General features: G+C 41.0%; 1 protein-coding gene across 1 annotated transcript in view; it reads right to left on the bottom strand.

The window, feature by feature from the left end:
- The window catches only part of LOC109967440 (disintegrin and metalloproteinase domain-containing protein 10), a 29,484-nt gene that overhangs the window by 1,089 nt on the left and 16,438 nt on the right, over positions 1–11,957 (bottom strand). The window contains exons 7-12 of the mRNA XM_020612997.1: positions 4,301–4,464; positions 3,302–3,473; positions 2,986–3,130; positions 2,568–2,751; positions 1,188–1,287; positions 635–855 (exon numbers count right to left, since the gene is read on the bottom strand). Of these exons, the coding sequence (XP_020468653.1) occupies positions 635–855; positions 1,188–1,287; positions 2,568–2,751; positions 2,986–3,130; positions 3,302–3,473; positions 4,301–4,464 (986 nt within the window). The remainder of the gene's footprint in view (positions 1–634; positions 856–1,187; positions 1,288–2,567; positions 2,752–2,985; positions 3,131–3,301; positions 3,474–4,300; positions 4,465–11,957) is intronic.

The raw sequence follows: 11,957 nt of genomic DNA, 5'->3' as shown, positions 1-11,957 counted from the left end.
GTTATGAATGAAACACTGAAGAGCATCACGACAGGGAGCTTAACACACACACTGGGCTGAGCTGAAGTTCTGACTTCAGGTGAACATCTGCTGCTTCTCTAACAAAGACAGTGTCCTTAAAAAAGACTGCTCAGGACACTTGAGCACCTTTTTGTCCAAACTTCTAAAATGAATTCATGAAGACCCAACCGAGACCATGTATCCTAAGATTTTTATGTACATCTGTCAAATTACATCATCATTTGATCAAAACACCAGTCAATACTGAAGCAGGAACAAACCATTAGGAACTATATTATGTGACAATACAATGAATACGATATTTCTTTTGCAAAAGCAAATTAGCTAAATATTATATAACAATTCATTAAAATTGGGCTACACTGTTCTCTTGGTATGAGTGAGGAGTTTAAAGTTTACAGTTAGTATGGACCAGCCCCAAGACCTTGACTGCACAAACTACTCAAACTTTACAGTGCACCACTGTGCTGTCTGTGGTTACACCTCCTTAGCCTTGTTTGTAATCATGGTTCTTAAACTACATTTTATGAGACTATATTAATTTGAGTAGTTCCTTTCAGTTTCACTTGTGTGACATCCATATTGAATGTGTTATCAAGTAGGAAACCTTCACCTTCATCCACTCTGCTATGTCATCAAAGTTATCCAAATGGAGAAAGGAGTTCTTCAGTCTGGCAATGGGCCCGTCAGCGTCCAGCAGGCGACACACATGAAATTTGTCACAGTACCCTCTGTTCCCAGAGCAGGGAGCCCCGCCTACCAGGGGCAATGCTTTTCTCTGGAAGTAATGTGACAGCACAGAGGAGGTGGTGCTGGCACATGTCTCAGGCTTATCTGTCATAGACACAAAGAATCTGGTCAGAAGGCATATCATAGCCAACTGATTAAAGGCAGCAAAAACTACAGCACTTGTTTCTGAAACAAATCGCACTTCTGGTTTAAAGTTTCCACATGCATATACTGTATCTTGCATTGTGTGATAGTCAAAGCTCATAACACTTTATGTTATTCCTTGCACATGGCCATCACATATCTTGTAGTGCTTATGTGTGCTTAATGGAGAGCAGTAATGCATGAGGATGCCCTCAGTAAAAACTGACACTGGTTGATTTGTTCGGACACAAGCATATTCCTCGGTAGTAGAGGACATATGGGCCTGTGGTTACCGGGCTGCTGGCAGCACATGTGGCACTTCTCCTTCAAGGAGTCTCCTGGACAGTCACATTGCTCCAGGTGGTGCTTCAAACACACAGATTCAGCACAGACCTGCAGAGAAAACCAAAGACACAGATTAGAGTTGATGAAGGGTTAGAAGAAAGGAAGCGATGAGAATAGATGGGAAAGGCTGAGGAACACAGTGTCGTCACTGATGTGTGTGGTTACAGGCTTAAAACTTTGGATCCGAGGTGACAATGAAACACTGCTGTTTAGCCTGGTGTTAGTATTTAAGATGCTAATCAGACAAAAATGTCCTTTCCTCATGTTTCTAAAACTATCTGTTTATTTTGCATTTCACTGGTATATTACACACATTATTTGGTACAGATAGAAGAAATTTTTGTTTTGCATAACTACAGTTGAACAAAATCTTTGGAGTATGTTTTCCTGTTTTCTGTTCATTTGATTCTAAGAAAGATTCAAGTGTTCAGTGAAGGTAACAATGTGAGTGTGAGTCCGCTGAGACACGTCGTCATGTCGTGGATTCAGTTCTTACTTTCCTACATCCCCTCCAAAAGCCTTCTCCGGTTATTATTTTCCATGTTCCTGTATGAGGTCATCGGAGGTTAGCAACCTATCACCTCTGGAGAGTCATAATGTATATTATATCTGGAACAAATGATGAAGCAACATTCACAGCTGTTCCAGCTCAAATGACTGTATTCCATCTGTATTTAACAATAGAACCTTTATGGAGTGATATGGAATGGTTTAAAGCACAAAGAGATACAGTAAAGCAAGAAGACACCTCCAGATATTTACCGTAAGTATTAAAGTGCCACACTGGTGTGGTTGCATGTTTTAGCTGCTTACAGAGTAACACCAGGCTAAAAACCATGCTTTCTTTCCCCTTTTTGGTTGAAAGTTTTATCATACCCAGCATTAAAGTCTGCTCTGTTGTACCACAGTCACCAGTGATGTCACACTGTACTGACACACCCTAGAGTACAGGTCTATATCCTGCAGTGTGTTTGAAATTAAACCTCTAGAGATCAACAAAAACAAGATTTTCAGCAGGTGTTAAGTTGCTCCTGGGTAACTTATAGAAGTTAGCCCTTAAATGTTTTTTCCTATCCAGTTATTTAAATCCAGAAATCAGTGGAAAATAATAGCTGCAGAGAACTATAAGATCATGTGACATGATTGAAAGCTCTGGAACAGTCACTGAGGGGATGTTACTGCAGACCATTTGGTCATCTGCTGAAGTTTTTCCCCTCCAGACTAGCTTTGCAACATTGCTGCACACTTGTACACTTTGCCTTGTTGTTGAGCAATGGAACTGAACTGTGTTGAGTCACAGTGCAGTATGGCAGATGTGCCTGCCTCACCCCGTTCATGCAGACTCGCGTGCCCTGACTGCAGACAGTGAGGTTTTCCTTGGCATTTGGCTCAGGGCAGAGCGGAGAGATGCCAGAGCACCCACTCTTTCTGTGACAGTCCGTCTCCTCATCGCACGTCTGACCCTCTGGCTTAAACTTGCAGCCATGACCACAGCACAGGCCCTGACTTGGACTGATGAACGGATGAGTGAAATGACATCACACATGTTAGAGTGACAGATACATAGGAAAAGCATGCAAATAAACAAGACAGAGACACACCTAGAAGATGGGGCATCAGTAAGTTTAAATAAAAGGTTGACCACAAAATGGTGTGCAGCTTCAATTAAAACCAGTGAAAGACAGGAGTTGCTTTTAAGTCTGCAGACTCCATTTGATGCTAGGTGTATGTCCGTGCAGACAGTACCTGCAGACTTTACCAGGCTTGAGGCGACACTGGACTCCTACAGGCTCTTTAGCGCTGTAGCAGCAGAGGTCTTTGTCGTCGTGACCGACATCACACTCCTCATCTTCTTCTACCATCCGGTTTCCACAGATGGGCTGATCACTTACTGGCCAAAAGAGAGCAGACAAATGCACACAAGTAAATACACACACATGCCCTAAAAGTCAAGAGAAACTATACAGTAATTATTTACAGTGACTCATGCACAGGGTAAATATTTGGTCCCAACAACAGACCACATGCAGATGGACACTGTGTGTGAGCTTTCCGTTCTCACCCACAAAGCACTGGTCCTTCTTCATCTTGAGGATCCTGCTGATGTGTCTGATGCTACAGGGGGAGAATTTTTCATTGTTCTCACGCACTTCATTTGTGGCGTGAGGGAACATCAGGTACCTGCCCTTTCCTTCGTTGGAACCGAGATCCCCGCAGTTAAAGCCCTCATCATGCTGAAATACAAACCGTAATTAACATTCATGGTACAGTATATGCATTCCTTGATAAGTTATGTATCTTGACACTTAGTAAGTGGAAATAGGAAGCAGTTATTTGGACATTTCCTTTCAGAGAAGCCAGCTGCAAACAGAAAGAGCCCGGAGAAACAAATGATCTAACCCACACTGAAACAGCTTGTTTTCATCCTAACTTTATTGCTGGTCTCAGTACTTTGTTATAGGTCAGTGCAGACAATAAAATGCTTACAGTAATGCCCATGGATGGTGGTGTAACATCAGCTATATTGCACTCTTCTAAGTTATTTCTGTCATAGTTTCAAATTATAAATGAATCCTTTAGGCAGTCAAAAGATTTAAATGAAATCTGATGTCCCTGAGATTCTAGAAGAATGTCATGTCATACCAAGGACAGAACAGGCAGTTTCTACAAAAACATTTTCTGGGATTCTGTAAATTCACTGTTAAATTAAGAGACCAACACAGACAAATTTAACACAGAGACATGCAGAGAGAACATGTTTTGATGTGGGTATTTCTGCACTTGCCCTCCAAGTGCTAATTTTGTAGTGTATAGTTGTATAGTGTATATCTGTCAATATGGTCTGGCAGAGCACTATGCCACAGCTGTGCAGATGTTGATGCAGGTTTTCAAGAACAGTACATTTACTTTTATTTTTCTAGTCACTTATTGCTACCATAAAAAAATGACAAATGTTGGTCCTGCAAAGCTTTTCTACTGGACTAAAAGTGGACTGAGTGAATTCTTGGGTGTCAGTCAGGCAGATGGTGAAGAGGGTTTTGTGTGAAGAATGGCGACTGACCGGAGATCCCAGGCTGTGGCCGAGTTCGTGAGCGAGGGTCAGCCGGACGAGTGGAGGAGGCAAGAACCGTCCATAGTTTTGAATTGTGACCAGACCTGTGTTCAGGGTGGAGGGCCGACCGTTACGCAGGGTGGCATATTGTGAGCATATTCCTCCAAAGTTACCTAAAAAACACAGAGATGAGAAAATAAATATAAAACATATAAAACATTAAAAAGATTTATCAAAACATTGGTGCTCTATGCTTTGGTCCCAATACATTACAAATGTTTGTGAAGGAAAGAACCAGATGTTTTCAACCACACCTCTTTGAAGGCCATCTCCTGTTTTATGTCTTTAGGTTTTGCTTTATTTGTTTTGTTGTTTTTTAAAATACCTTTGTTAATTTTAATATTAAATGTTCACATGTTATTGCCTGGTCCTGTTTTCAGGTGCATCACTTGCCAACATGGTTTTGAACTACACCAGTGTTTTTCTCCCTTGTGTCTCTTTTGTTATTTGTCACTGTGTATGGGTGACCAATCTGGTTCTGATAATGTAAAAGGAAAGTCTATTCATTTTGATGGTGCACATTGTAGTCTACGTATTTTACTGTGCATTCACAGGAGATCCTGCACAACAAGAGGGTAAAAACAAAATGTCTTTTGACACTGAATGCATAAAATGTATGATAAAGGCACATAATAATAACTGTGCTGACAGTGCACATTCAGTGCACAAACATCAGGCCTAATGAAACTGGAAATACCTCAACTACCGCTGTCTGGTGCTCCGGGGTCAGGACAGGGCAGCAGACAGACCAGAGGACCTGCTGAGCTCCTTTTTCACATCAAAGCATACAGATCCATTTGGCCTCCAGTGGTCTCCAGTGCCTTTGGGTGTAAGTTAAGTGCCTGAGAACCATCCCCACAATTACAAACAGCTGTCCACATTCACACGGATAGATGGACTGAAACATCATCTCTCAGCTGGCCAGTCAAAGGACTAGTTTTACAGAAACGGCTGAGCAGCCTGGCTCTCTGGCCAGATTGCTCCTGGATTAGAGCGAGGCAGTTGAGCTTTTCACCAAACACTTGACTTACACTAATTTAACAAAACCAGTTCATACATTTGTGACCTTTCTCGCTGCCACTGCAGAACATACAGGCCATAAACTAGTAAATACTAAACTGATGCTGACCTCCTGCATCTCTAATTCAGAACAGAGGTCAACAAAGGTTAAGTGTTTTTGATGTTGATATGTATCTGATGATGATATTTTATTTTACAGATGCCTCATATAATTAGCAGGTATGAGACTTTAAGTGTAACTTGTCAAGACATCCAGTAAAATGTTCCTTCATTAGTTCCCTCCATTTGTGCCCATGTATGGTTCAGGTCAGAGGTCTTAGCGAGTCCCATGCAGTCACATAAACTTGCACTCCTTATAACCCCACATAGTGTAATTATTGCAGAATAATAAAACCAGAGAGCCGTTTCCTAAAAAGGATAGTTCGTGAACATGTACAACTTTTACTGCACGAAGACAGCACAACGAACGCAACGGCATTAATTAATGTGAATTTTTCCTGCATAGATATGTAAACAACGGTATGTGCATATACCGGTATGGAAAGAGATTTGTAATACTCGAAACACTACAGGCAGTCCAGAAACCCGTAGTTTAACCAGTAATGCAGACATAGTCACTTCTCCAGCCTTACACAATGTTACAGAAACAAGGCCACATCCTTTCAAGCAGCATCAAAGTTGATAAATCCAACCGGCGGTTGCTGGGTCTTTCCCCACACGACACGACCACATACAGTCCCAAAGTAGTGAAATGAATTAAAAATGTAGCGTGGTTCATGGATTGTTAATCTGCTCATTAACCAGCTACACTTCACACGCAGCAGATGTCCCTGTGTCTTTGTTCTCCATACACAAGATGGCAAAGATATGAGGAGCATCTCTGAATATAATGTCGTCCAGTACAGTACAGGTGTGAGGGGATGTTTTAAAATATATTTTTCTATGAAAATGATTAACCTGTGTCTCTCTTTGTCTTCCTCCCTCCCTCTATAGCTTCCCTAATCATCATCTTGGACTTCATTATCCTGTGTGCAAGTGATTTATCCTTTTTGGTGACTCGACCTTTACACTGAGTGTAAGTTAAATCTTGCTGGGGGTGCCCTACTCACGCCCTGAACTCTCCTCTCCTCTTTTCTGTTGTTCTTTGCATGACACTGATAAGTGGTCCTATGTTTCTATTAGAGTTTTTGTTAATTACAATTACAAATAAAAAAATCACAGTCAAAGTGGTAATGAGAGGGAGCAGAACCTTGCCAACTATATAATATATTTATTTTTTGTTTTGTTTTTTAAAATTTACTAGCTGTATTGTAACTGCAGTGACTCATTGCATATTTACTCATGTATAACAGACATTAAAATATTGTTTCTTCTCTTAGACACAGAACGCTGATCCCACTTTGCGCTTCACTGCGTAAGTATAGAAGCACTCACTCTAAATGTAATATCAGACTGCATAACTTGAGTATATATACTTTATTAGGAACACCTGTACAGTTGTATGCATTTTAAACATCAGCTTTATTGGGCAGGTGTGTTGGACACATGAGGAATTTGACTCTGGTACATATATACTGTATATATATATATAAAGTCAATATGGGGTGCTGTGTGTACATTAATGAGGAAAAAAAATGAACTTAAATGATTTTAGCATATGGCTGCAATATAACAAAGAGTGAAAAATTTAAGGGGGTCTGAATACTTTCCGTACCCACTGTACATACACACACACACACAGATGCATTTGATGGATCAATATGTACAAGATATTTACTGATAGTGCAGTGAGGGTTATTGACCAGAGGGAAGAGTACACATCCCTGGGGGGGCACCTTTGCTAATTGTCCAGATACTGGATATGGTTTTCCCAGTCTGCACATGCTGCTTCCTGTCTGTCAGAAAGTAATTAGTGATCCACCGACAGGTGGGGACAGTTTGGAGTGGAGGATGTCTGGGATGATGGTGTGTAACGCTGAGCTGAAGTCCACAAAGAGGGCCCTGTCCCCACTTCTGTAAGCCTCCTCTTTGGCATGATAAAGCTGCTTGAGTCTTACTGTGAACCAGGGCTTGTGGTTGTATGTGCAGAAGGTGTTGGTAGGCACACACGCATCCTCACAAAAGCTGGCATAAGATGTCAGTGAGTTTGTCCAGGTCTGTAGCTGCAGCCTTAAATACACTCCGATCTGTGCAGTCAACGCAGGCCTGTAGCTCTGACTTTGCCTGCTCAGCCCATCTATTCACTGTTTTGACTACAGGCTCTGTAGCTTTAAGTTTCTGCCTGTAGGTTGGAATAAGATGGACCACGCAACACGTCCACCTTAACATCTGAATTTATGAAGCTGAAAATGTATAACTTTTAGGTGTAATGTAATAAATGTATAAACTCAATCATATAGCTATTATTGAGTCCATAGTTAAAGGTGGTGTTGAATTGCACTACATTATATTCAGAGGTGTTCCTGTATTTTTGTCCTCAAGCTGCATACATGAGAAGGTCAGAATATTAGGAACACTTGTGAATATAATGTAGTCTAGCACAAGTGTGTCTACCATTTAGTGGAAAACGTACTTAAAAAGTGAAACCTGAGGTCATAAGGAGAAGATAGAGAAAGATTTTAGACCAATTCAACAGCCTCCACTCTAGGTGTGATATCGCCACTACAGTGCCTTGCCAAAGTATTCGGCCCCCTTGAACTTTGCGACCTTTTGCCACATTTCAGGCTTCAAACATAAAAATATAAAACTGTAATTTTTTGTGAAGAATCAACAACAAGTGGGACACAATCATGAAGTGGAACGAAATTTATTGGATATTTCAAACTTTTCTAACAAATAAAAAACTGAAAAATTGGGCGTGCAAAATTATTCAGCCCCCTTAAGTTAATACTTTGTAGCGCCACCTTTTGCTGCGATTACAGCTGTAAGTCACTTGGGGTATGTCTCTATCAGTTTTGCACATCGAGAGACGGAAATTTTTGCCCATTCCTCCTTGCAAAACAGCTCGAGCTCAGTGAGGTTGGATAGAGAGCGTTTGTGAACAGCAGTTTTCAGTTCTTTCCACAGATTCTCAATTGGATTCAGGTCTGGACTTTGACTTGGCCATTCTAACACCTGGATATGTTTAGTTTTGAACCATTCCATTGTAGATTTTGCTTTATGTTTTGGATCATTGTCTTGTTGGAAGACAAATCTCCGTCCCAGTCTCAGGTCTTTTGCAGACTCCATCAGGTTTCCTTCCAGAATGGTCCTGTATTTGGCTCCATCCATCTTCCCATCAATTTTAACCATCTTCCCTGTCCCTGCTGAAGAAAAGCAGGCCCAAACCAGGATGCTGCCACCACCATGTTTGACAGTGGGGATGGTGTGTTCAAGGTGATGAGCTGTGTTGCTTTTACGCCAAACATAACGTTTTGCATTGTTGCCAAAAAGTTCGATTTTGGTTTCATCTGACCAGAGCACCTTCTTCCACATGTTTGGTGTGTCTCCCAGGTGGCTTGTGGCAAACTTTAAACGACACTTTTTATGGATATCTTTAAGAAATGGCTTTCTTCTTGCCACTCTTCCATAAAGGCCAGATTTGTGCAGTATACGACTGATTGTTGTCCTATGGACAGAGTCTCCCACCTCAGCTGTAGATCTCTGCAGTTCATCCAGAGTGATCATGGGCCTCTTGGCTGCATCTCTGATCAGTCTTCTCCTTGTATGAGCTGAAAGTTTAGAGGGACGGCCAGGTCTTGGTAGATTTGCAGTGGTCTGATACTCCTTCCATTTCAATATTATCGCTTGCACAGTGCTCCTTGGGATGTTTAAAGCTTGGGAAATCTTTTTGTATCCAAATCCGGCTTTAAACTTCTCCACAACAGTATCTCGGACCTGCCTGGTGTGTTCCTTGTTCTTCATGATGCTCTCTGCGCTTTAAACAGACCTCTGAGACTATCACAGTGCAGGTGCATTTATACGGAGACTTGATTACACACAGGTGGATTCTATTTATCATCATTAGTCATTTAGGTCAACATTGGATCATTCAGAGATCCTCACTGAACTTCTGGAGAGAGTTTGCTGCACTGAAAGTAAAGGGGCTGAATAATTTTGCACGCCCAATTATTCAGTTTTTTATTTGTTAAAAAAGTTTGAAATATCCAATAAATTTCGTTCCACTTCATGATTGTGTCCCACTTGTTGTTGATTCTTCACAAAAAATTACAGTTTTATATCTTTATGTTTGAAGCCTGAAATGTGGCAAAAGGTTGCAAAGTTCAAGGGGGCCGAATACTTTCGCAAGGCACTGTATAGCCATTGAGGTCAATGTACACTGTTTCCCATTATCTCCCATTTTAACAAAGCTTCAAAATGTTTTAATCTTTTAGATAGAATTACAATATTTAACATACAGTAAATCATCGATCACTGTGTGCCCATGACCCGGTCTTTGGGTCATTCTTTGTCCTTCTTTAGATCCCTTTTGATAGGTACTAACCATTACAGACCAGGAACACACAGCAAGACCTGCAGTCTGGGAGATGCTCTGACCCAGTTGTCTAGCTATCACAGTTTAATTAGATTAAAACACACTTTAGTAGGCCTACACTGAAAAGGCTATAGTATCTAGCATTAATAAATCAATAAATAAATCTTTCTTTTATCTATACATGCATGTCCTGTAAAGGGTCACCAGGGTGAGGGGGGTTCATCACATGGCTTCATCACATACATTCATACATACTTTAATAGTAGCTTATCTAACTTTGTGTTTGTTCTGTCATTTCAGAATGGCACTCCGGAAACTGTTGTTTATAAAGCTGGACACCCCATATTTCAAGCCACCAGTGCTGCACATCTGCATGGTGGTAGTGGCCGACCAGCCCAGGGTGGTCTCATGGACGTTCAAAGAAAACACAGCATATCCTGCTGTGGTAAAACAAAACAAGGTCGCAGTGATTTCTGATGGCAATCTGTGACCAAAATAACAGTTTTTGAGGAGTTTGCCTCACTAGTTCGCCTCACAATTTAAAGAGGGCCAATCATATATAATAAAAGGCCACCAGCTGATGGACGAGGTGCCCCCCTACTCCATTGGCATAAATCAGAACACCATGTTTTTTCGCAGTTCCCCAGTGCACGTCACTGAGGAGCTGAAAAAAGAGGCTGCAGCCCTTATTCAGCCTGCCTCAACTGAGACCACCCTGGCAAATTATAAAGAGACTCGGGTTCATAACTGTAGAAGGACAGGTAGTTGAGGTAAGTCTGGCTGGGTGTTTTCATCCAGATGTGGGTGTGTGTTATAAGGATTTTGTATAGCCTACTGTGTTCAGATTTATTTTGTTGAAAGACAAATAGAGAATTGGGCTTTTCCCCATTATTGTTCTCAGCCAGTAGCTTTCAGGGCCTGTCAGAGTGCCGCTGTGTCCACTCAGAGCTGGACAGTGTAAGCAGAATAGTCATAATCTGGATTGTCAACATAGAACATCGCAAAACCTGAGTGTGCCAACCATGCTTCAGTATGTGGTTATACACTTCATAGTAAAAGAATAAACATGACAGGAAGAAAGCTTAGAAAATACTTTGATTCATTAAAAGAATGAGATTTTACCCCAGCAGCTTTTACACAGCAAACAGTTAAGTAAAAAAAATTGTATTAATCCAATTTGATGTTCAGGTGTCTGTGCTGGAACACATCAAGACAAGGAGAGAGAAATGTACAGAAGGCAGGTTTGTTGTATGCTGTAATGAGCCAATCACAGGCTGCTTTTACAGCTCTGCAACACATTACTGTGGTAATTTGGCCCCCCTGCTAAAGGGGCAAATATACATACTAGGTGTGTACTTTGTAGTATTACTGCGTGACAATATTATTAGTAGAAAGTAGCAAAATATTGAAAATGAGAATAGAAATAATGAATTGGCTTGTACAGACAGTCATATTATAGTAGTAACAGATGAGAACACAACATGGATATACAGGTGTCCTAATTTTTTAGTGTTGCCACCTTCAGTCATACCCCATAACAATAAATGACTTATATATTTTTCATGTGTGTTTCTATGTAATTCTGTTATAGTTTAGCCTATCAGTGACTTTATTCCTGGAACTGGTCTGATTTACTTTATATTTGTATGAGTGGATGCCAAATTTCTGCCTTAAAAATATGTAGGCAACAAAACCACAGCTTTCCACAAATCATGTTCATGCAGTGCAGGTCAGAACATTTTATGCATCAAAACAGGACAGGAGGCAGCTCTGTACATTAATCTACATACAATTACGGTTTCTTTTGTGGTTATTTCCCTCAGGACACAACAAAGGTGTCCCCTAATGGGATATTCAAGGAACTGAGTTTCTTAGAAAGCGTCTTATTTTGGCAGCCTGTGCTGTGGTTTTTGGCAGCATGTGCGCAGAAGGGCTTCCTTCCTTCTTCTCAGCTTCTCCACCAAAAGTAATCAAAGACTCCTATTATTACCTGGTCACACAGTCTGACACACATAAGCAGAAACAAGAAACATAACTAAGAGCTGCTTAAAAATGTATGTAGACAAACATGTGCCACATACACTGAGGCATTCCTCATGCAGCACGCACACT

This window comes from Monopterus albus, unplaced genomic scaffold (genome assembly GCF_001952655.1).
Source record: "Monopterus albus unplaced genomic scaffold, M_albus_1.0 scaffold129.1, whole genome shotgun sequence".
NCBI classification, from domain to species: domain Eukaryota; kingdom Metazoa; phylum Chordata; class Actinopteri; order Synbranchiformes; family Synbranchidae; genus Monopterus; species Monopterus albus.
Note: the sequence above shows the minus strand (reverse complement) of the source record. Positions and strands in the feature narration are given on the sequence as shown.